The sequence below is a fragment of the Castor canadensis genome, chromosome 5 (assembly GCF_047511655.1).
Source record: "Castor canadensis chromosome 5, mCasCan1.hap1v2, whole genome shotgun sequence".
NCBI lineage: Eukaryota > Metazoa > Chordata > Mammalia > Rodentia > Castoridae > Castor > Castor canadensis.
Genome location: NC_133390.1, coordinates 169562116 through 169587881, shown reverse-complemented (window position 1 = coordinate 169587881; position 25766 = coordinate 169562116). Strand labels below are relative to the sequence as shown.

Genomic DNA, 25766 nt, shown 5'->3' with positions numbered 1-25766 from the left:
TCACAGAAAAAGCTCCACAGTGGAAGCAAAATACTGATGTAATGAAAGAAGACTGTGTGAGGGGGAGCAGTGGGGAACAACCCTGGGCATTGATCCAGAAAGGCCCCTCTGAGGAGGTGACTTTGAGCTGTGGCCTGAATTTTAGGAAGAAGCTGGTGTTGAAGGATCTGAAGAACTGTTCCAGGCAGCGGGAACAGCCAGTGCAAAGGCACAGAGGTAGAGAACAGCGGTCCACCCAAGATGCTTGTTTAAGACCCAGAGAGAAGTCCAGTGGGATAGGGGGTAGTGAGGAAGCAGGGGGATGGGGTCCAGAAGTGACATGCTCAGACTTGACTTTAAATGAAATGGAGAAGCATTGGAGGCTGAAAGGCAGGGAATGGCATGATTTGTGTTTCAAAAAGATCGTGGTGGTGACTTTAAGAAGGATGCTTTGTAAGCAAGAGCCAGGCCACAGGACAAGAGCCATCAGTCTGGGCAGGAGCCAACAGTGGCCTGAGGGTGGAGGTCAGTGGGTCAATGGGGTGGGTTGGAGATTGGGCCAGCAGGACTCTGATGGGTGGAAGGTTCAGGATTGGGGCGAGCTGTAGTCCTCAACCAAGGGTGATTTCACCCCCTAGGGATACGCAATTCTAGAGACATTTTGGTTGTCACACTGTTGGGGGAGGGGATGTTCCCGGTACCTAGTGGGTAGAGACCACAGACACAGCTCCACATCCTACAGCACCCAGGACAACCCCACCACAAAGAACGATCCAGTCCCGAATATCAGAGTGCCAAGGAAGCAATGACAGAGAGGCAGCAGGTGGGGTTTTCTAAGTAAGGGGCCTTGGAAGGAGACAAGCTGGACCTCAGCTGTGGACGTGTCAGGTTTGGTGTGAGAGGACACTCCAGGGCTTTACACGCACACCCCACAGCTCAGTGGTGGTGGCTATGTAAGTTTGCAGTTGGGTGAGGCTGGGGACCTGAATTTGGAAGTCACCATACATTTGTGGCATTTAAACTGGAAGACTGGACACGCTCATCCAGGGAAAATGCATTTTATTCCCTGAAGTCCTGGCCAGGGCCTGTCGTGCATCTATTTAATATTTTTAGGCATCCCACATGCTGCCCTCTGGAGAAGCCCTGAGGGCTTGGGCTGAGCTGCCCCTTGTTTGACTCCCCACTTCTTGGTGCTGAGCAGACAGAAGTATAGTCCTCACTGGGCAGCGGAGGCGCTGGGGGAATCATGGGGTTGTGTGAGATGTCAGCCCTGGCAGGTGCGTGATGCCTCCTGGGCAGAGCAGCTGTTGGCACGGTCTTCAGAACCTCTCCTCTAGCCTGGCCCTGAGCGCATGGAATTCTCTCCAGCAGGACGTTGTGAGCTCACCATAGTCTCTTAATACGGTGCCCAGTGGTCCTGGCCTGCTGCTTTGCAGCAGGCTCCGGCTGGAGACTTCACAATTCCATCCCACAGCTGCAGTCCTTAAGCAGGTCTGTGTGTCGGAGTGGGTGGGTGAGGCCATCCTTGGGGACCTCCAGCCATACCCAAGATGTATTTGGCCAGGTGGACGCCAGATGTGTTTGGAAGAATGTTTTTATTGGCTCGCGGTCTGGACTCCAGGGAGACTTGACCCACCTCCGTAGCTGGAGAGACAGAGCTTCGAACAAAATGTCAGCCTCGGGAAGTTGAGGAGACGCCCGTGCTGGGTTAAAGTTAGATGAGGCAAAAGCTGAGTTTCTGGCTCACTCTAGAGACACACTGTCTGCAGACTTCTGAATGCAGGCCGCTTCTCTGGGTATTCCAGAGATCAAGACGCCTACCAGGACCCTCGTCATAGCCTGGAGTCCTAAGCATTTGAATATGTGCCAAGACGCATTCGCTTCAAGTTGTGGAGCTCCTGGCTTAGAGTGGTTTATGCAGAAATGTTTTATTTCTCACGTAACCAAAAGTCCAAAGCAGGGAAGTCACCGTTTAGTTGTCAGTACAACCATGTCATCAAAAATCCCAGGAGCCTCTGTCCTCTGCTCCTCTGTCCTGTATCTTTGGCTTTGCTGCCTCTTGGTTTCAGTATGATTGCCACAGCTCCAAAAATCAAGTTCCTTTGCATAGTGGGAATATAGGAATATAGCTGTCTCTCTTTTAATCAGAAAGCAACAACCTTGTAAAAATGCCCACTGTTCAGCAGATCTTGCTTTGTTTCTTATTGGCCTAAGGTTGGTTTGTACTTACTTCTAGACCAAACAAGGGGCAGGGAAAATGGGGCTTTGTTGTTTGACACCTTAGTGGCTCCCACGTCTACAGGTCATACACTGTCTTATAGCAAATGTTTTTGCAGGTTTACCTAAAGTAAATTCATAGATAACATAACTCCCTGCACATATTCAGCAAGGAAATACCCTGACCGTGAGTTAAAAGAAACTAGAAGGAAAGTGCTCTGTAATAAATCCATCCATTGCAGTGCACACCATGCCAGGGTGCATCATTAAAAGCCATCGTGAGGCTGCCATGACAGCTCTGTCACATCACCTGACAGCTGCAGCAGGTGGATGCTTGGGCGGCTTGGGTACACAAGCAGTCTGGCCATAAACAGTTGTCTAAAGCAGTGAAGAACAGTTGACCGGAATTCCCAAATGAAGCAAACTGCAGTCTTATCCGGGTTTGCTTCCGTGCAGGGTAAAACTGTGCAGAAAACCTGGCGCCTCAGTGGGAAACAGTTCGTTTCTGGACTCAGGAAACTGCCTACCGCTTTTGCACCTGCGTGGACGTCGGGGGGGACCCTGGCAAGTCATGCTGGAAACAGGCTATGGAACATCACGAGACGTTCCTCTCCATAGCTTCTTGAGTCTGGCTCATTCCATCCAGTTCTTCAGGTCTCAGCTCAAATGTCACCTTCTTAGAGAGCTTAGGACACACCCCATTTTATGTTTATGGCACGTGCTATTCTCTAGAATCATCTCTTATTTATTGTCTCTCTCCCCTCACTAAAAGCAGGCTCTGGGTGCAGGGACCTCGTCCATGGTGTTCCCTGCTGTGTGAGGCGGGTGTATGGGAAGTATTTGGGAGTGAGGGTAAGAGGAAGGAAGGAGCTTAGAGATCAGCTGGTAGGTCTGAATCAGTGTTCGGTGTCCTTGGCTGAAGGTGACTGATCCAGATTTTGCAAGGAAGTCAAAACCTGTTTGTCCCTTGGAGAAAGCAAAAGCCTTCATATACTCACCTAGTTCTCAGTCCCCCTGTGCCACAGCAGGGTCAGCAAGCCCTGCAGGAGGGCTGGTCACTCTTGGGCCACCTGGGACGTGAAAGTTCATCTTTGAAACTGGTGGAGTAGCATCCAAGACCAGCTTCCTCTTCCTCCTCCCCACCCGCTCCTCCAGGCTGTCATTCACAGAGCCCGTGTGCGCTACGCAGCCCAGCTGCGTTCTGAAACAGAAGTAGTGGGAGATCCTGGGGAGGCTCGGGGATCAAGAGGAGGGCTGGGGACCCGGCTCAGGAAAGATAGGAACTGGGGGTCCAGGGGACCAACACACCCTGCTGCTTTTCCCTGCCCTGGACACTGAGAGGTTGTGACACAAAGGGAACCTGATTGGCTACCTTGGTCACGTGCTCACCCTTGACAAGAGAAGGTGGCCATGTTGGCAGGGAAGACTGTCCTCAAAAGTAAATTAGGGTGCTGCTATGCAAAGAGGGGGTCCAGATGCAGGACAGACAAGTTGGATCCTTGCATGGCCTACTGGGTGGCCCTGGCCCCAGAAGCAGTTAGCATTTTAAATCAATGAATGAAGCTTTTAAGTCTGGCATAAGCAGAATACACACATTTGTGTGGTGGATTTTCCTGGCCAGTCCCCATAGTTTGGGGCTGCTGGGGACCTGGGAGCACTTTTCTCTTTATAAGGCACAGCCAATGCCCTGTCGTGCCTCAGTGGCCTCATCTGGAAAATGGGGCGATTTGCCCTGGCTCCTGACAAGAAGAGCTTACACAGTAACAAGAGTCTGGGGACATACTAGAAACATTCCCACCTGCCACACCCACCCTCCTGTGGACACTGGCCACCCATTTGCCACCCCTTTCTTCCACTCCATGTCAGCATACCTTGTGACACCCAGAGTCCCCTAGTCTGCAGCTGCTAGCCAGAGAAAATGGGGCTGGCACAGAACCCTGAGCCAACTTCCTGCCCAGTGCAGTCTGTGTGCAGGTGCTTGTCAGGTTGCAAGGCACACAGGGGGACGGGGCCAGTGTCCCATGTGCCCTCTACTCACATCCCCAGCAGCAGGTGATGGGTACATGTCGCTCCCTCAGACTTCCCCGCCTGTGGGCCGAGCTCTGGGCTCACTGTGAGCGTCCGCCGTTGCCAAGGGAAGCTAATGAGCAGCTTGTGAGCTAATTGCAGAGTCTTGGTGGGGGAGGACAGCCCGCTCGGCTGCGTGTCCAGCAGAAAGGGAAGAAATAATTGGATTATTAATGCCAGACAATCAAAATATCCTGTTCCCCACGTGTCCTTCCCGAAGGAAACTCCAGTCCCTGGAAGCATGAGCCCATGTTCTGTGGTGTGGACGGGCTGGGAAAGGGTAGGGCCAGAGCACAGGGTGGGGGATGAGGACTGGAATGGTCAGTCCCCCCTGTGGCTGTCCCCGCTGACAGCCAGCCCACAATTAGGAGTGAATAATGACTCTGTTCAAGTCCGACTTTATTGCTTTTGGCCAAAGGCCTTTTGCAAAAATAACTTTGTAACTCCCTGCCAAGGAAGCTTTGTCCTCAATGAGACAAAGGGACAAAGAACAGAGGTGGCGATTTCTGTACTCGATTCCCATTTCCTCTAAACACCCTGGAAGGACACTAGGCATGGACTGCCCACAAGGCCTGGGCTGGGGTGAAGCAATGTCCACCATCACCTGTGCCAGCACGCCACTCTCCTTCCCCATTCTGTATGCTGCTCTTTATTCTGCTTATTCCCACCTCTGGGCCTTTGCACATGCTTTTCCTTTGCTTCAAAAGCAGCAAATAACTAGTTTCTCACCCACTTTCTGGTCTCAACTCAAATGGCACCTCCTCCGAGAAGCCTCCCCTGACTTACTCTAGCCCATTGAAATTCCTCTTCATTTGTTAATTACCTGTTGTCCCCATCAGAATGTCAGTACCTGAAGACAGGCCTGCCTCATGTCCACTGCCTTGTCTAGCATCACCCATAGTGCCTGGCCTATAGCAGGTGCTCAGAAAAGATCCGATGGCTTTGCATTGCAAATAGCTCCCCAGCCAGGCCCCAATGGGACCTGTTTGCCTGGCCAGTATTTAAAATGGACCACATGTTTTTACCCTGGAAATGGTGTCTCCAGTGTGGTTCCAGGAGGCCCCACCCTACCTCCTCCCCTGACCCTGGGCCCCTTCACTTACTCAAGTCTCTTGCCTGGCCCCTGGGAGCATTTGAATCTGTGCCCCTGCTTTAGACAAAGCCACTGGGGACAGGTGCCCCTTTGCAAAGGTGACGAACAACATCAGACTTCTTGCAGTGCCAGGCCTCAGGCCAGCCTGCATGGCCCCCAGTGGGGGGGACACAGTGGTCCTCATTTCCAGTGGAAGCTGCACAGGCATGAACAACACTGAATCTGGTCACAAGCAGGCCAGGCCTCTGAACCGTCAGGCCAGAGTCCATCGTACCTCCTTCATGGGCCTCGGGGAGGCCGCTCACTGGGAAGAAAGAGCCCAAAGCCCTTAGGCAAGCAGGACCTTGAGCACAGCATCACTGACTTCCACCCTCAGCATCATCCACCATGGCAGCGTCTAGGATGGTTGTGGACCTGGGGTCGGTCAGCTTGTGACCAGGGATGCTGCTAACATCCTGCCAGGCACAGGGCAGCCCCCTAGTGACCCGGCCTAAAATGGGAGCAGGGCTGAGGTGAGGAACCGGGCCCAGGGCAATAGGGTCCTCCCCTTGGAGGAGAGAGACTTCCATCCTAGGTAAACAGATGAGAAAGGGAGTAGCTGAGAAGTAAATGGGCAGTGAGCAGGCAGCCAGCACAACTCCCAACACCCTGATGTGCAGGACAGGGTGCGGGTCACCGTGTCACCCCATGGAGGGGCCCAGAGGCTGCTGTGTTACCAGAAGCTTCCTGGACACACCTGTAAGACCTGTGGTCATGGTTCACCCTGGTAAAGTGCTGTGTGGGCTCGGGCGAGTTTCTGCCTGCCAGGCATTGGTCACACCCTTCCCAGACCCAGCCCTGTATCCACACTCGTGCCCCTGAGAGCCAGCTACCTCTGTGAGAATGGATTCTGTACACAGCAGCCTCCCCCGGACTCCTGGACAGCATCCTGGTGACGTGGCCCTGAGCTCGGGGCTCTGGGGCCAAAGCCCAAGTTTAATCATTCTCACATCAGCAGCCAGAAGAGCTGGGGGTCCAGGCCAGTTCCCCAAATCACATCGTGCACATTGTGTGGCTTTCTGGGCATGTCAGGTGGCTTCCTTCCTGCTTAAAAACAAGGAGGGGGCATTTAAAAGAAAAGAAGTAGGAGCCAGGCGCCAGTGGCTCTTGCCTACAATCCTAGCTACTTGGGAGGCTGAGATCAAGATGATCACGGTTCCCAGGACAGCCCTGGCTAAAAAAAAAGTCTGGGAGACCCTATTTCAACCAATGACTGGGCATGGTAGCCAATGCCTGTCATCCCAGCAATAGCAGGAACAGAAAATAGGAGGATCTAAGTTCAGACTGGCCTGGGGTTTGGGGTAAAAAGCAAGACCTTATCTCAAAACAATCAGACCGGAGGCGTGGCTGAAGTGGTGGAGCACCTGCCTAGCAAGCTCAAAACTCTTGAGTTCAAACCCCAGTACCGCCAAAAAATAGTAAGTGGTAAGAAATGAATGTTCGCTAAATTTCACATAAAAAAGACATTTCCAATCCTCCTAGGAAGATGGATTTTCAGAATGAGAGGCCACGTGGTTGGGGTGACCAACCACACAGGCCACCTTTCTTCCCTCCTGCCCCCTTGGAACCCTCTGGTCACCAACAGCATTGCTTTAACCGCTCTGGGTCCTATGAGAAGGAAGAGGAAGCTGGGGAGGCCTTCAGGTCACCCCACTTACTGAGTGGCATGGCACAAGTGCTGCCTTTGAAGCCACTCAGATCTGGCTGGATGGTGTGTCGCTCACACCAGGGACTCATGGAAGGAGCTCCGTGGGACCATGGAAGAAACCAGGCAGTTCTGCCTGCTATTGGAGCCCTCAGTGGCCACCTGGAAACTCAAACCTTGACTGAGGTCACTAGGCTGTGAGGAAGCCCAGTTCACAGAAGAGGCCAGGTGACTCAAGTCCCAGCTCTGGAGAACTGCCAGTTGCGGTGCATGCAGACTGGCCGTTCCTGCCAAGTCCTGTTCCCCTTCTGGTCACGTCTCTGAGCATAAAAAAAAGATTTGGTGCCAGTCTGGGGTAAATCGTTATCCAGGATTAGTAATTGATTCATTTATTCACTGGACAATATCCAGAACTGGGCTGCCTCCCACACCTTCACTATGCCCACCCTGATCAGAACCCCTTGCTTGGACCGCAGCAGTTGTCTCTCTGCACATTCTGCAGTCTGTTCTCCATGCTTAGCCAGGAGAATCCTGTTAAAACCTACACCAGATCCCATCACCCCAGGCCAGAACCCGCCAGCTCCCCCCCCACCAGCCGTACTGAACCAGTTTATGTTCCTCAAGCACCCAGGCATGTTCTTGCCTCAGGACATTTGCACTTACTGTTACCCTAAACATCCACAAGGCATAATCCTTTCCCTCCTTCAGAGCTCTGCCACTTGTCAACTCTCAGGGAACCCTTTGTTGACCGCCCTGTTTAAAGTGACACACAGCATTTCCAACCTCTCCCTGCTGGATCTCCTTAGGACTCAATGCTTCATTTGCCACGTAATTGACCTTGGTGTCTGACCCACAAGGACTGTCCACAGCACTGAGAACAGGGGTGGTACGCAGGAGCTATTTGTTGACTTCTGGGAGATTTAGCAGCTGGACTGCCAGGGGCTGGAGCCACAGGGATAGACAGGATAGACGAGGCATGTCTGCAGTTTGCAGAAGAGAAATGACCCCCAGCCTGTGAGATAAAAGTCTTCAGAGATGCATGAGGAAAGAAGCCACAGCGGGTGTTCAGTGCTGTGAAGAGGCAGACCTGGACCTGAGGACAGGGCAGGCAGGGAGCAGGAGTACTTACTTCACTTGGCTATTCTCTACCCACCCTGCCTTCAAGGCCAGGCAGGGAGGAAAGTGAGGCCTAGGTGGTGGCCACACCAGGACCAGAATTCATGACTCCCGTGCCCGCGCTTCTTCGGCTTTTCCATACTACCTTCTCTTACCAGTTGACAAAGAAGGGGGAGGAAAGTTCTCTGCAGTAGGGTGGAGCATTGGGCACAGGCCCAGAAGGCCTGGCTGCAACTGGAAGGCCCAGCTCTGGATCTCACTGCACCTAGAGGCAGGGGGCTGTGTAGGAAGCCCCCCGAGTCAGCTCTCTGCCTCCTACTCTGCCTCTGAGCTCATTGGGTTGCAATTGACAAAAAAAGCAGCTCAGGATGACCTGAAGGAGTCCAAGAGGATGTTGACCTCTTTAATTAAGGAATTAATTGAGACAGAGAACCAGGCAGTCTATCTCTCTCCTTCAGGCCTAGCTGGATCCAGGCCTCAAATGTCAAGAGTCAAGTACACTCCACCTCACAGAAAGGCCCTCTTCTGTGTGAAGCAAGATGGTGGCAGAGCCTTCCCCATCCCTGCAGGAATGATATGACCGAGGCAGCCAGTTGGAAAAAGTGGACTCCTCTTTGGACCGTCAGGCCAAAGGGCCTAGATTACTCTGATTGGCTAATGCCTGATCACATGGTCTATCCTTAGCTCTCTGCAGCTGGGACCTAATTTTATGGACCAAAGATAGGGAGAAAAAGATCCCCAAATGAAAACTGGGTGCGGTTATAGAAAGAAGAGTGAAAGAGTGCTGGGTAGCCCAGATCCAGCAGGTAACACCAGCCAGCATGTATCCAGCGCTTACTGTATACTGATCTGTTACTGTCCCCACTCTACAGATGAAGACAGGCCACAAAAGTTATATTACTTGCCCCACAAGCATTAAGTAGTCAAACCAAGGCATTCAGGCTCCAGACCCCATCCCACGGCCACTCAGCATGACCAAGCTGTCATCTTCCCCTCTCCCCGCCAGCTCCACTAGGAAAGACTTCTGTCTGAGTTATTTTCACCAGTCATGAAATAATCCTGGTTCTGAGCACGTGCCCTGAGCTGGGACAGTGTGGGTCAGCTGGCCTCTGGACATCTGCCCGGGACAGCAGATGCTCAGCCCCCCTGAGACCTGGCCGTGACCCATGACCCTGTCGCAGCAATTCACCCATGGTTTGCCATCACTCCTATTCTGTGTTCTCGCCCTTCGTGCCCGGCTGGAGTCTCTCAACCCCAGCTTTTTATGTGGTGACCCGGTGAGGGAGGGCAGCGACCTTTTTTCTCACCGTTTCATCCACACTGCCAAGAACAGTGCTTGGCACGGAGGAGCCTTTGAGGAGGTCTCAGAGCATCCATCCTTAACACAGGCCCTGGATCTCAGCCTGAGTTTCTGGCCTACTCCATACCCTTCTCTTTGGGCCCTGATTTCCTGTTTGGATCCTGAGCCTTTTTCTTAAATCTTTCCTCTCTCTGTCTGCAGAACCTTCCTACCCCATCCTGCTCTTAGAGCTGCCTTCCTTCCCTGCCTCCAGGTTGAATTCCAAAAGCAGCACAGAGGCCACTGAGATTTTGGGTCAGAAGGGGAGATAGGGAGACACTGTCAAGTAGGTTCCCAGAGCTCCTGTCCTGTCACTGACGATCCTAGAGGGGACAGCAGTCCAGAGAGCCTGTGGTCAGGAAGAAGGAGAGATACCAGGGAGGGGAAGGCTTAACAAGGGGTGTGGGGGGGGGGTGGTTCTAGGTAACTGCTGGGCCACACGTTCTCACCCCTCCCACTCAGCTCTCTGTACCCACCATCCAGCTGCTGCTGGGGTTTGAACTCAGGGCCTCATGCTTGCTAAGCAGGCACTCTATAATTTGAGCCACTCCACCAGCCATTTTGTTGTGTTGGGTATTTTCGGACAGGGTCTAGAGAACTCTTTGACCAGGCTGACCTCAAACCTTGATCCTCCTGATCTTTGCCTCCTGAGTGGCTAGGATTACAGGAATCAATCACCAGCACCAGGCATCACCAGTATCATCTATTATCTTTCAGGGAGTTACTATGTGGGACTAGGTGCTTCCTATGGTAAGTGGCAGCCCTAACTTGAAGTAGCTTAATACAAAAGTTCCTTACAGTGTGCACCATGGCTCAGCCCAGTGTCACCAGCAGCCTCTCTTGGGCTCCATCCAGTGGGCAGATGCCATCAGCACCCCTCCTTCCTCCCCGATCCTCCCCTGGCCACCCCAGCAGCCTTTCCATAGTCTCCAAGATTCCTTTTCTCTCATTGGCCAGACCTGGGTCATGTCTGTCTCTGGGCCAATTGCTGGATCTAAAGAAAGGGGAGGTGCTGATTGTCTCCACCTGCTCATGTGGTCCACCCTGCAGCCAAACTATGTAATGGGAATGAGAAGAACAATGGCCTCCAAGTAAAGTGGGAGGACTGTGCTTGGAGAAGGAATTTAGGGAGAAATTTTTCTGCTAAGCCTCTCTCATATATATATATATACACACACATACTTGTATACACACATATATACATACATATTTGACCATAGTGGAGTTTGAACTCAAGGCCTCTGCTTGCCAGGCAGGCATGTTATCAGCCCCCTTTAGCTTTAGTTATTTTGGGGATAGCCAATGCCCCGTAGCTGGGATCACAGAGGTGTACCACTACACGCAGCTGTTGGTTGAGACTGGGTCTTGCTAACTTTTTGCTGGCCTCAAAATACGATCCTCAATCTATCTCCTGAGTAGCTGGGATTATAGGCACCATGCCTGGTTTAAGTCAGTAAATATTTGAGTGCCTGCTATGTCCAAAGTACTACCTTAGGTGTTGGGATATAGAAGTGAACAAAGTTGACCAAAATGTACTCCCTCAGGGAGGTGACATTCTGATGGGGAGACTAACAAAGAAATAAGTAAAATAGCTGGTGAAGGTGGCATATGCTATTGGGGAGGCAGAGGCTTCAGTTTCAACATGCAAAGGAAGAATCTGAGCATAGATGAGGAGGAGGTGAAGAAGGGGCCAGTGAGGAAGATATCTGGATGAAGGCTCCAAGCAGAGGAAACTGCAAGTGCAAAGGTCCTGGGATGGGGCACGTACAAGGAACGGTACCGAGGCCATGTGGCTGGAGCCGAGTGAGCAAAGGAGAACAGAGAGGGAGAAAGTCAGGTAGTGGAACAAGATGCATAGGGTCTTGGCAGCCTTCAGAAGACTTGAGGGGTTTACTCTGCTTGGGATGGAGCCCTTGGAAGCTTTTCAGCAGAGAAGGTGGGCTTTGCCTTGGGCTTACCAGGATTCCTCTGGCTGCTTGACGAGGTCAAGTTAGAAAGTGGGATTGTCCCCACACACGGGAGGCTGTGTATCTGTAAAGAGAATTCTGAACCATATGGAGGGTCCAGGTCTGTGGTGGGGCTCTGGCCCCCGCTCATGGGGCATCTCTGCACACCCCATGATCTCCTCTCCCCGCTACTCTCATGGGAGTGTCCCACCTGTCCAGTGCCCTGCTCGGCTGTGACCACTTTGTCCTCTGCCATCGCTCCACTGCCTGGCCCTTCCTCAACTTCTCTCCACCCCTCTTATGGGGTTTGGCAACCCTCCGAGGAAAGCAGCCCATCTGGATCTCTCCAGGATCCTGGACAAGATCTCAGGCGTTCTAAACCCTCAGCTGTGGTACTTAGATCGTCAGTCACCCCAGACCTGCTTCTCTGCAGATCCACAGATGGATCTGCATGAGAGGGACCTGCTAGGCTGGGGACTTCATCAAGGTCTGCGGGAAGACAGGATGAAGAACAGACCAGCTGAACCTTAAGATAAGGTGGGAGAGTTGGTGTCCCAGGTGTGGACAGAACACCCGTTGGTGACATGGTGCAAATTCATGGAGATACACCTTGGCCACTATGGATATTTACCAAGAAGGGGAAAAAAATGGAGGCAGAATCTCTTGTGCCATTTTAAATTGATTTCTTCAGCACTTGGAGCAAGACTGGCACAAGGCCAGGAGGAGTTGAGCCGGGGATTCATCACAGATCGACCCACCGATGACTTGAGCTGATGGAATAATTAGCTCCTGGTACCCTGCCCCCTGTTGTAGAGCTCTGACTCCCATGTGGAGGAAGGAAGGGCACCTGCTGGCAGGTAGGACCCTCCCTGCCCTGGAGGAGGGGTCCTGACACCAGCATGGAGCCAGCCTGGAGCTAGCAAGTCCAGAGTGCCTGCTCACTCTCTCAGGGTGACACAAAGCAGTGTCATTTAAGCATGCTGGTGTGAGATGTGGATTTTAGCAGGAAGAAAATTGCCCTCTCTTGTGCTGTGACCCTCTGATCCCGGTTAAGACTCCTCCACCACTGCATCCCTACCTCTGTGGGGCTGTGGCAGCCCAGCCCTCTGTGAAGATGTCCTGTCCCAGCCCAGCCCCAAGCTCGGGGGGCTGCTCCCCACAGTGACTGAGGTGATACAGCCACAGTTGTCAGAGGCTACCAGGGCTTAGGGACCAACCAAGAAGAGTGTGGCCCCAGGAACTGGCAGTAGGCAGGGGCCCCAGCAGGAGCTATGGCCATCGGTGGAGAGCTCTGTGGCTGCTGCAGGCTCGAGACCGAGCAGAAGAGAACAGATGTTCATCTCCCACCTCCTCCTGCCTGCAGCCACCGACCAGAGCCAGATCAGACAACAGTCCACAGAGGTTGGCTCCCCTGCCGCTGAGAGGTGCAGAATGCACAGGGGGGGCAGACAGTGCCTTCCCGGGGCCTCGGCAGCAACCTCACTGCCCAGACAACCAGAGAGCCAACTACTCTTTGGGGACCCCTGGGGGTGACTGGGGAAGGTGTCAGTGAGCCGGGCCTCTGAGTCTTGTAGATCCAGGGTATGGCACAGCCATACCTGAGCCCAGCATCCTTCGCTCTGCAGGATTTGGGAGACCTTAGCAGACCCTCCATTTCCTATTTATCTAAGGATTTATTTGTGCCAGGTACAGCTCTGGGTGCTGGGGCCAGTGCTGTGACCAACACAAACCCATCTCTGTCCTTGTGGAACCAACCCTTTAGTGGGTGTCAGCTAGACAATAAATAATTGCAGGTTTTTAGTGATTGAGGGAAATAAAACAGGTGATAAAAACAGAACGCCTGGGGTGGGACAGCTCCTTACATAGGTGACCAGGGAAAGGCTGCCCAAGAAGTGATATTAGTGGCTTGACTCAGCAGAGGAGTAAGAGCCCATCATACAAACCCTGAGAGAAACTCTTACAGTTTATAAAAGAGCAAGTGCAAAGGCCCTGGGGCACAAATGAGCCTGACTCATTCAAGCAATAGAAGCTAGTAGGCCTGGAAAAACAGTGGGAGGAAGAGGCAGAGGTAAGCAGAGACAGGTCACACCAGCCAGCAGGGAGTTTGCACTAACCCTGTAAGCCGTGAGAAGCCAGTGGAGGATTGAACCAGTAGGCACAGGACTGGCTGTCACCAGGTGAGACCAGTGTCTCGAGCTTGTATGACCAGGAGTGAGTGTCCCCTTCAGCCTGGGCTCTGTGAGCCTCACTGCTCTCTCAGGTCCAGACCCTGCTGAATCCCATTTTAGGAAGATTCTTTGGCTGCCCTTGGGAGAGTGGAGGATGGCAGGGGTTGGAGGTAGGGACCCCTCAGTACTACTGTGTAGTGTCCCGGGAGAGGGGACATGGGCAGTACCTCTGAGGGTCCTGGGGTTTCCATGGACAGCGTGACAAGTAGACTCCTTCAAGGTCACAGCCATGAAGATGAGTCTGAATCATGGCACTTGGTTTCCTCCCAACATTCATTCTCTCTCTCAGTCTCCCGCCCTCCCTCCCTCTGTCTCACACTCTGATAAATGACACCAAAGCCTGTTTCTGGCCAGGACTTGAGGCTCATTTCCTTAGGAAGGAAAAAAATGAGCACAGTGAACAGCACTGTTCACTAAGCAAGGCCTGCTTAGCTGAGGTCCGAGGTCCACTGCCCCCACCTTCCTCATTCCCTTCCCTTGACAGAGTCTGACCTGACGTCAAGGGGATGCCTTGGGACCACACTGGAATGTGACAGCTCTTCCCCCTCTACCTTTTAGCCTTCAGCCTTCTCTCTTGTCATTTTGTTTATTCTGCAACTTAAAATGGATGTGAATCCTTTTTCCAACCTATGGGGCCCGTTGATAAGGGACTTGCATGCATCTCCCTTGCTGGGCTGCATCCCCCCTTCCATCCGTGAGGAAACTGAGGCTCCTCCCTGGCTGAACCCAGGAGAGACAGGAACACAAAGCTCAAGTGTCTAAGCCACACTGACAGCCCTACTGTGTGCTGCAGCATCCACAACTCACCCCGCAGCCAGACAGAGGTGTCAGGCAGGGGATGTCCCCTCCAGCCGTCCCCACTTCAGCTTTCTGTATTCTGTTGCAGAATCAGGTTCATCTTCAGAGCCAGGCTGTCGCCGTACATCCAACAGCCCAGGGACGGTGGTGTGGTCACAGAGGCCTCTCCACTCGTCTGCCCACTGAGTCTATTGCAAATCCATCCCCACGTATGGCCGGGTGCTGCTCCCTTGTGCAAGGACACCCTCGTGCACGGTGCCGCCACACAGGGACTCCACTGTGCAAGATGACTGCCTAATGCAACGCTGACCTGATTCTCGTTTTCCTCAGGCCCTGAGTAAGGAAGGAGGAAGGGAAGAAGCCCACCCACAAAACACAGCTGCAGCCTCCGCCTCCCTAAAGAAGCGGGAGCCAGCCACAGTCTAGGATGGCGTCCCCTAGCCTGCCACGCTGGCTGCTGTCTGCTGCCCTCTTCTCCCTGCTGGGCGGGAGCTCGGCCTTCCTGTCCCACCACCGCCTGAAAGGCCGATTCCAGAGGGACCACAGGAATATCCGGCCTAATGTCATCCTCGTGCTCACTGATGACCAGGACGTGGAGCTGGGTAAGCGTTGGGACCAGCAGGGTTCCTCTGGGTTCTGGGCCCCCCAGTGCAGAGCAGTTGTGTAGACGTGTGGTGTTCACCCCTGAGTGGATTCAAGCCCACACACTCTTGGATGGCCCCCACACACATGGCCTCCCAGCTGACCCCCAAGATTAGGAGTGTGAAGCCTTTTCCTAAGGCAGAGCTGTTCCTGGATCGCTCCAAAGTCTTAAGAGAAGACACACTAAGGCCAGCTCATTATTGTCAACCACTGTCCCCACCTGAGCCACTGGGGCTGCACCTCAGCCGTCCTGTCACCTAAACTCTGCCAAACTATGGGTTTCATTTGCATGTAGCATTCTACCAGGTTTTTATGAGCATGGGGTGGGAGGTGAGGACCCCATAAATGAGGCTACCAAGAGGGGGCCATTCCAGCTAAACCAGTGCTCCTGGGCGTCGGACTTCACTTCTGTTTCCCACTTGCCTGTGACATTCTGCCTGTCGAAACCTCTTCCCCTTGCCTGTGTCTTCTCCCTGACTTCCCTGGTTTATGCGTTCCCTTTCTCCACATGGAGCCCTGTCAGTGCTGCCCCAGGGGAACACGGTCGGCCCCTCTGTGCTGAGGGTTCCAATCCACGCAGTCAACCAACCACAGAGCAAAAGTACTGGGGAGAATCGCCCCTGTACCGAGCACACAGAGACTTCTGTCCCTGTCATTGTTCCCAGAAGAATACAGGGCAACAACCGTTCCCCTGCCTTTGCATTGTAGTAGGGCGTCGTAAGTCCTCTCGAGATTCTTAGTGCGTGTTGGCGTGTGCGTAGTTTCTATCTGTGTAAACGCTCGGCCATTGCCTATAAAGGGCTTGCGCGTCTGCAGATTTTGGTATTCAACATGGTCCTGGAACCCATCCCCCACGGATACCAAGAGACGACTGTAACGTGAGCCACAAGCACAAATGACAAATGTACATTTTCTAGTAGCTACTTCTTTTTTAAAAGGTAAAAAGAAACTGGTGAAATGAATTATAATAACATCTAGTTTAACTCAACATATGAAAACTGCTTTCATCTCAACATGTGGTCAATATACGAAATTATTTACGCTGGGCGTCAGTGGCTCACCTCTGTAATCCCAGCTACTCAGGAGGCAGAGATCAGGAGGATTGCAGATCAAAGCCAGCCCAGGCAAATAGTTCTGCAGGACCCTATCTCAAAATTACTCAAAGAAAGGAACTTCTTGGAATTGCTTTATGTGGGGCAGGGAGAGGATCAAGGGGGAGAGATGTTGGGGTGATCTAACCAATATACAATATAAGCCTATTTGGAATTGTCACAATGAATCCCCTCTGTACAACAAATACATCCTAATTAAAAATAAATGAAGTACCCGATATAAAACAGGGCTGGTGGAGTGGCTCAAGTGATAGAGCGCCTGCCTAGCAAGTTCAAACCCCAGTACCATTAAAAAAAAAAAAAATTATTTGTGACACACTCTGCATTCCTCACGATGTTTTTGGCACTAGGCATACATTTTGCACTCACAGCACACCTCTCTTAGGGCCACCACCCCTCAGGTGCCCAGTAGATACTGTGGCTCGCGGCTACCATGCCAGGCAGTGCACACCCGACGCATTTTCCTTCTCCTGTAAGTTAGATTCGTAAAAGTTGGGGGAAAGGGTGTTCCAGGCTGGGGGAACAGCATGAGCAAGGCCGTGAGGTAGGACCAAGAAGGCAGATGTGGTTGGCGCCTGGGAAGGGAGGTAAAACATGAGGCTGGAGAGGGGACCAGGTCTCAGAGGCTCTAGGGAGCTGTGGGAAGGATGGCCAATTGCTGATCAAGCAAAGGATGGGCCCCTAGCCTCTGTCTACCCTCAAAGGACAATAGAATGTTGCTGGTGGCAGCAAATGTGAGAGTTTACTAGGTAAATTGATTCAGTCTCCTGAGGCACAGGAAAGTTCGTTCATAGAAACCTAAGAGGTTCCTTGTGATGGTTGACTTGTAGATTTTCTTAGGAAGGTCTTCAGTGCAAAAAGAGTTTTGGCCGGGAGCAGAGCCCAGGGCTCATGGACAGTGTGACACGGTTCTCTCCAGCTGCATTCAGAATGGGCTGCCTTTGCTAACTGGGAGCATCACAGACTGTGCCCATTGCGGGGGCTGAGTTTTACTTCTGGTGGAGTCTCACACACAGGACCTGCACTGTAAAGACGCCCTCGTGTTGTCTTGCTGTGATGCTGGGAATCCGAGGCACCGTGGATGTCTGTGCACTCTCCCGGCAGGCACTTACCATGAATCTGCTTGTGGGGCACACTGTACCGGGAGCCGGGGGGCTGGGGGGCCTCCAGGGAGACAGAACAGGACCAGCCAAGGTACCATAATAGAAGTGCACTCGAGAGCTGGGATGCAGGGGCTGGGCCTTGAATGTAGAGAGGAGGCCGGGGGCCACTGGGGCCAGGCCAAGCATGGGTGTTATTTCTGTTTGTTTTGGGACAGGGTTTTGCTGTGTAGCCCAGGCTGACTCCAGGTCCTTCTGCCTTGGCCTCCTGAGTGCTAGGATTATAGGCTGCACCACCTTGCCCAGCTTTGAGATCTTCTTAGTGAAACAGACATGAAAATGGGGATATTCGGCACAGAGGGGCTGTGGTCTCCCATAGGACCCCCTTCCTGTGAAGTCAGACTGCAGGGAGCAAGAACAGAAGCGCCAGAGCAGTACGGGGCTTGCGACAGCTGGTCCCTCCTGGTGTATGCGTGGGAAATGCATTGATGATGAGTTAGGGGTAAAGAAGAGAGAAGGCCCAAGGGCAGCTTCTAGATCTGGGACCTGAACCAACATGTGAGCAACTGGACACCCGCTCTTAGGCACAGAGCATTGTTCCCACAGCCGTGTGGTCCCACGAAGCCTCGCATCAGAGTCTGACTACAAGTTTACAGCTGTGACTCTTAACAAGGCACTGAGGATGTTGCTCATTGGTAGAGCACTTGCCTAGCATGAGCAAGGCCCTGGATTTCCTCCCTAGCATTGTGGAAAAAAAACAAAACAAAACCAACCAAATAAGCAGATGTAAGGAAAGGAGCTATCGGTATGATGAGGGTTTCAGACAACAAGCAAAACCATAGCTAACTTAAAATACGGAGATGCATTCTCTCCATTTTACTGATGGAGAAACTGAGACACAGAGAAGTTAAGCCACTTGTCCAAGGTTTCACAGCTAGAATGTAGTTCAACTGGATTTGAACCCAGAGCCCGTGGTCTTACTCAGCTTAACCAGTTTCCTGGGGTGGATAATGAGTGGTTTCCAGACTGCTAGTGTGTCTGTTAGTTTTTCACTCTCACAAATACTCTTGCTGGGAATATCTTTAGCAGTGTGTCTGCAAGGAAGAGTTTCTGGAAGATAAATTCCAGGAAACAGAAGTGGTGGGAAATCTGAGCCCCCTGTGTTCTGTCATGCGCGTGTTCCCACCCTTGGCATGAAATGACAGGGATTGGTGCCTCGAGTCTTCCCCTCGGTAGACAAACAACACCATCTTCCCAAGGCAGAAGACCCAGCTTTTGTTTTTGTTGTTGTGGGTTCCTTTTTGGCAATACTGGGATTTGAACTCAGGGCTTCATCCTTGCTAGACAGGCGCTGTACCACTGAGACATGCCTGCAGCCCTTTTTTGCTTTAGTTATTTTTCAGGTAGCATCTGGGGGTTTTGCCCAGGCCAGCCTGGGACCACGATCCTTCTTCTACCTCTGCCTCCTGCATAGCTGGGATGACAGGCTACACCACCACAACCAGCTTAATAATTGAGATGGGGTCTCACTAACGTTTTTCCCCTGCCTGGCCTTGAACTGCAATCCTCCCACTTCCACCTCTCAAGTAGCTGGGATTATAGACATGAATAACCATGCCTGGCCCCCTTGACCTGGCTTTTGAAGCAGGCTAAGCCTCTGTTGGGTGAGGGACAGGAAGGTAGTAGTCAGGGGGGCTGCTGTGCTTTTTATAAACCACAAGACAGACCCAGATCAATAATGCATATTCCTAAAAAACCCAACACATTATCTCACAGTCTGCTACAACTGGCACACAGAGGGTGGTCCTAAAAAATTTATCATTTGCTATTTTCTGCTCATCCGTGCGGCAGCTCCAGCAGCTCTCTGGGCTGGCAGCTTCTCCACTGAGCTAATGGCAGGCTTCCTTCCAGACCCCGGGCGGGCAGAGAACAGCCGTCCATCCTCATTACAGTCTGGTCGAGAGGCCAGCTGGGCAAGAGGGGGGCTCAGCCTGTTCTCAGTGCTGCTGGGGGAGGGGCTTGCATGCATTCCACTCAAGTTGTCACTGGGAAGCATCAGATGCCCAGGGGACTGGTTCCAGGGGCAGACTAGTCTTCAGGTGGCCTGAGTTAGCCAGGTATTTTCAGCACAACTGCAGACATCCCTGTTTGGCTGAACCCTGGGGACCTTGGGGTCCAGCTCCCCCTCCACCAGGACAATGAGCGGGAGAAGCAGGTGCACACTGGCTGGGGTCATCGCATGCTGTCCTTTGCTCAGGGAGGCTGTGGAGCCAGCAGCCTCTACCAGGGCTCACAGGTTTAATTTGGTTCATGCTAGTCTGTGGTGGCCTCCAGGGTTGCAGGCACGAGCCCCTGACAAGTCCAGCCTGGGGCAAAAGCATCACTGTAGCATCCTGGCTTTGTAGTACTTGAGATTTTCTGTAATGGTATTTACTTTTTCAATCTTAAATCTGATCTTAAAAGGAAGCTTTAGCCTGGCATCAGTGGCTCAGGCCTGTAATCCTAGCTACTTGAGCGGTTGAGATCAGGAGGATTGTGGTTTAAGGCTAGTCTGGACAAATAGTTTGTGAGACCCCCATCTCCAAAATAACCAGAGCAAAATGGACTGCAGTATGGTTCAAGCGTAGAGCACCTGCTTTGCAAGCACAAAGTCCTAGGTTCTAACCCCATTCCCACCAAAAAAAAAAAAAACAACCCAAACCCAGGAAGCTTCACATTCTGATTGCAAACGACAGCCCAGCACCCATTGCTTTAGGTGGCCTCGCAGGCAGCCGTGGACCCTGAACCCTGAGCTGTGTGGTTAGAATTCAGCAAGATGTCACCTCCCGCCCAGCCAGCATGTCCTCACCGTGGAGGTTATGGATGGTTTGAGCAGAGTTAGAAGTGCCATTGGCCTCCTGGGACTTCCTCCTGACCAGGAGCGTGAGGTCTGGAAAGGGCCAGGGCTACCTCAAGTCAGTCATGTCCACGGGGACCCCACTTGGATGGCCCATGGCCACAGGTTAAGAATACAGCTGGACCCCAGGCCACAGAATATCAGGGTTGGGTCTCTACTGCCCACTCTTCTGAGAGTCCATGCTGGGTGGAAATAAAATGCCTTTTAGGGGCTCTCTTAGATTTCAAGGGTACCCCAAAATCGTACAAACTGTAGGGCAAATGTTGAGCATCTCAGAAGAATTCGTTGCCTTTCAGAATCTCTTTAAATGAAAATACTCAGGTCCAGATGTGAGCATTGTCTAGCTACAGTTAGGGACAAAGTTCACCCTGATGCTCTGTGGCCTTGGGAAAGTTACCTGACCTCTCTGCGTCTTGGTTTATTCAGCTGTACAATGGAGAAGATGATCTTTCTGTCTTCAGTCCTGTGATTTCCGAGTACCTGGGTGTGTGTGTCATGTATGTGGAATTCCCTTAGTGCCTCCCAGGCCAGTGCTGCAGAAGGCTACTTGTCCCCAACAATTGTAGTTTTGCGAGCTGGTAGTATGGTGGCACCCACCTATAATCTCAGCTACTCAGGAGGGCGAGGCAGGGGAATCTTGAGTTTGAGGCCAGCCCAAACAAAGGTAGCCAGACCCTGTCTTAAAATGTGAACAAAAGGTCTAGGGGAGACAGGGGCCGGTGGCTCACACCTGTAATCCTGGCTACTCAGGAAGCAGAGATCAGGAGGAATGTGGTTCGAAGCCAGCCTGGGCAAATAGTTCTAAAGACCCCATCTCGAAAAAACCCACCACACAAAAAAAAGAGCTGGTAGAGTGGCTCAAACAGTAGAAGGTGCCTGCCTAGCAAGTGTGAGTTCAAACCCCAGTACCACCAAAAAAAAAGTGGAGGGCTAGGGGCACAGCTCAAGAGGTAGAATGCTTGCCTACCATGCTCAAGGCCCTGGGTTCAAACTCTAATGCCGCCAAAAAAAGTTGTTTTGCACCGTGAGTGGTCTCTTGAAGCACTGAACAGTGGGGTACCCCCTCACAGCTGCACAATGGAGGGAAACTGGTGCCCATACCCTCAGGAAGAGCCAGCCAGGCACAGGCCTGGCATGCAGTGTCCTCCAGGTGCAAATGACTCTGTTCCATCAAGACTGCCATGGGTTCTTCCTCCACTGTCGCTGTGCTTGCTGCTACAGAGTTGTCATGGTATCACAGGGGCTGCAAGTATTCCACTGGATGTAAACTCATGAGCCAAGCCGGGCACGGTGGTACCCAGCTATAATCCAGCACTCGGGAGGCAGAGGTGAAAGAATCATGAGTTCAAGGCTAGCCTGGGCTGCATAGTGTAACCCTGTCCCAAAAACTAAAAACAAAGAAACAAAAATCTCCTGAGTCATAGTCCTGCTGTGTGGGTCAAGATTCTCTTTGTTACAAGTGACATCTTGAAACTCAACTTGAACAGAATTGAGCAAACAAACAAAAGGCATTTATTTGACTCATGGAAATAAAAGTCCAAGTGCATTTTGAGCTTCAGGTGCAGCTGGATCCAGGCACACTGTCTCTGGATGGCACCTTTCTCTCCATCTCCTCAGTTGCTGCTCTCCTTCAGGTTGGCTCCCTTCTCAGGCCAGCTCACCACATGGCTCCTGGCATTACCAGACCTCTGTTGGATCACAGCGAGCCATCCCTGTACAGAGGGCCTCTCTCTCCCACTGGTGACAGTGAAAATTCCCAAATTGAGTGTCTTGAGCGTGATATTCTCTGGGACATCTGGTCAACCCCGAACCAGGCAGCAGGACAAGGTGCAGTGTGGCTGGCCTGGGTCCTTACTCATCCATGGAGCCCCGTGACCCAGGAAGACTGGGGTGGGGGAGGCAGCTTTCCCCAAAGGAACTCAGGAGCTGGCGCCAGAGGCAGGTGGAGTGGCCACGCGCAATCAGGTTGGGAGACACCCATGATTCTATCGAGTCTCTGCAGCAGAGACCTGGTGTGCAGCAGACACGCTCACTCAGTGAGCGCCTGCTGTATGCCATCAGTGATCCAGCAGCAAACAAAATAGACCAAGCCTCTGCTTTCACAGACTTCTACAGAGAAATAAAGAAGACTTAACAAAATACACCATGCGTATGGTGTGACAAGCGGCGGTGAGAGTAAGGTGGGAAGGAGAGGATGCAAGGAGGAGCAGGGAAAGGAAAAGTCAGGATTTTAGTAGGGCAGAGTGCAGAGCAGTTCAAGCAAAGGAACAGGAAGGGGAGGTCCGAGAAATGATGGGTGCAGGGGTGAGGTGGGGTGGGGGTCAGGTAGATTAGGCAGGGCACACACCTTTGAACCCGGGGAGAACTTTGGGTTCTGAATGAGAGGGACAGTGGTGGAGGAGAGACATGATCTGACAGTATGACCATCACTGCTCTGCTCCTGTGTGGAGAACAGACTGAAGGAGGTGACAAGGAGGCGTCCAGCTTGAAGGTGACCATCATGGAGGCGTCCAGGCAGGAGATAATGGTAGCTGGTAAGCTGTGCTAGTGGGTCTCGAGAGAGCAGTGGACACTGACTGCCAGGTTCTGGCCTACAGAGCTGTCTCTCTGTGCTTGCAGAGACAGGAACACTGGGGCAGGAACTCAGTGCTGGACCAAGAAGTGGCATTGCCTGTGAAAAGCCAATGGGAGCTGTCCAGTGGCTGTCCGCGTCTGGGCCAGGCCGGGAGCAGACAGGACAGGACTGTGCAAGGCAGCCCCTGGGCTTATTGGTGTTTTCCTGGATCCCAGAGGCTGAGATTCTGCAAACTGCTGGCCCCAGACCGGGGCAGCTGCCTTGTGAGCGAGGCAGGCCTTGGAAGGAAAGGCCAAGCAGCCACTGTTTTCCACTTTCCATCTGGGAACACAAGGAAGCCGCACCCTGTGCTGCCGACAACAGCCAGGAGATGGATTCGAGGCTGAGTCCCCAGGGGCCAGGTGGCAGGCAGCCCAGATTCCAGACACTGCTCAGGGTGACTTCCACCAGCCCAGAGAGATCCACCTCCCTCCTGCCTCCCTGTGTGCTGTTATCCCAGGAAGGAGAGAGGCCTGGGACCTGCCCTGTGTCTACCCTGCCAAAAGCATTCCTGCAAGATTTGTTTTTCAGTTTAGCAGCACTTGGGGAAGCTCTTGATTTCTGGAATCAAAGTATATCAGACTTGGGCTTGGCTGCTTATAAAACAAAGTAAAAACTAACAGTTATTCACTCAAGATACAATGTTGCTTGTTGCTCACATAAAAAATGTCTAGAGGTTGGTGATCCAGAGCTGGACCTCAAGGACAGGAGGGACCCAAAGTCCTCCAGGTTTCTGCTCTGTCCTACCTACTGTATGGCTTCAAGGTCACCTTGTGCTTCAGAATGGTTGCTGGAGCTCCAGCTATCACAGCCACATGCAACAGGAAGTTGGGAGCAGAGAGGCAAAAAGGAAAGACCTGCAAGTTAAGTCAGCCCTTGATGAGGACCTCAACCCACAAGTCACATGTGACCTGAACAGAACTTGTTAGTCACATGATTGAGATCAAGGTGCACAGGGCACATACAAATTTGGATTATCCTAGGAGGGCTTAACTATTTTTTGCTAGGGTGTGTGGAACCGCCTGGGGGCTAGTCAGTCACCATGAAGTTATCTACAGCTCCAGGGCCAGGGAGGAGGGGAGCAAGTGGTTGCTGGAACCTGGGATGGGGCCACCCAATACAGTCATCAGGATGGGACCCGGAGTAGTGACTCTGGGTTGTTACAGGCACAGCCGTTGATGCCACCTACTGCAGTGAGCATATCATTGACCGAATATCCACCTGTCCAGATATGGCCTCTAGTTGCTGTCCTTTGTCCCCCAGGCCTCCCTCTCACCCTTCTGCTGAGGACAGAGCAACTCTGGGCAGTTTTATCACCTGCAGTGGCTGTTAAACAGGCATTGCTTGGGACAGCCACTCTCAAGCTGGTCCCTCTGTATTGGGGACATTCCGGGGACACTCAAGGGCCAGGTGAGGGCTGCAAAGTGAACTCCAGCCTGGTGGGCAACACTAGCAGCCTCAGCATGGTACAGGACACAGGGCTTTCCTGCCTGTGCCCAGAGTTCATGGACATTCATGCGCTGACTGTCCTTGTCCTGGCTCTGCTTGGCCCACACTTTAACCCATTGCCTCTGTCCCCGCATGCCTGTACTCTGGGGGTCTCCAGGCCATGGTAGAATGGGTCCCTCCAGGTCCCTTTAGCCAGAACAGAATCAGTCAAGGGTTTGCAAACCCAGGAGTGCTGGTGTGTCGTGGGTTCCCTCCATCTTCAGACTGCCCCATGCAGGACCAGGCAGGTACAGCATAGGAGGAGGGCGTGGCAGGGGCCCTTCAAAGTGGGCTGTGGATGCTCGCACTGTGGGACCATCAACAGCAGACTTGTATTTTTCAAGCAAAGCCAGAAAGCTGAACTGATGTAAAAATCTCCTGATTTAAAAACAAAGTTAGCCAGGCTCGTGGCTTATGCCTGTTGTCCCAGCTACTCAGGAGGTGAGGGGAAGAGGATGGCGAGGCTACCCTGGCAAAGCATGAGACCCTGACTGAAAACACTAAAGCAAGAAGGGCTAGGGGCGTGGCTCAGTGGTTGAGTGCCTGCTTAGCAAGCACAAGGCCCAGAGTTCAAACCCCAGTCCCCCTCCTAAAAAAAAGTTAGCAATTCAATTGTTTAAGCACTTTCAGGGAGACCTAATCAAACATTCATGAGGACAGGCTGCTGTCCAGAGGCGCTCAGTTTGGGAATTCAGTGTTAGGCTCCATCTGAGAGCTACAGTCATTAAAAGGTTTCAAAGCTACCATGAATCAACCTCTTTCTGTACACCAGACATTGAACTAAAAGCTTCATGTAGATTTTTCTCTATTGAAAGTCAGAACAACCCTGGGAAGCAGGCACTCTTCTCTCTGCCTTTCAGATGAGGAAGCTGAGGCACGGAGGGATATTTTGCACAGGGTACTTACTTAACAGAAAGTTAAAATGTCAGAATTCACACTCAGGTCTTCCACCTTAGAGCTCTTCCTGTCTAAATGGGTATGGTGACATAGAGTTTTCTAAAGTCATCCTAGAATTTCATAGTCAAAAGAAACCTTATACCTAAAGTTACCTGTGTGTGATCTTACAGCTGAGATGGAAACTGAGGCCCAAAGAAATGTGTGATGTAAAGCAGCTGATACCTTTTTCTTTGGTCTCTCAATTCAGTGTTTTTGGGCTGGGATGTACCTCAGTGATATAGCGCTTGCCTAGCATACACAAGGCCCTGGGTTCGATCCCAGCACCAAAAAAAGAAAAGACAAAAAAAAAAGTCCTTTCCCTCAATTCAGTGTTGTTTCGTACCCAGAGTGAACAGGTGAGAAAGGCCCTGGGTGGTTCGGTCTGGGTGTGTGTGTGTGTGACACGTATGCACAGGTATATGCTACACCACATATGTGTGATTGCAGCTGAACCCTTTCAGTGTACAAGTCTGAGCAGGCGAGCGAGGAGCAGCTCCGAAGTTCAGCTCAA

At 52.2% G+C, this 25766-nt stretch overlaps 1 protein-coding gene across 3 annotated transcripts in view; it reads left to right on the top strand.

Moving 5' to 3' along the window:
- The window catches only part of Sulf2 (sulfatase 2), a 96187-nt gene that overhangs the window by 5651 nt on the left and 64770 nt on the right, over window positions 1-25766 (top strand). For all 3 annotated transcript variants that reach the window (XM_074074949.1, XM_074074950.1, XM_074074948.1), the window contains exon 2: window positions 14798-15069. In XM_074074949.1, the coding sequence (XP_073931050.1) occupies window positions 14895-15069 (175 nt within the window). In that variant the 5' untranslated portion in view covers window positions 14798-14894. The remainder of the gene's footprint in view (window positions 1-14797; window positions 15070-25766) is intronic.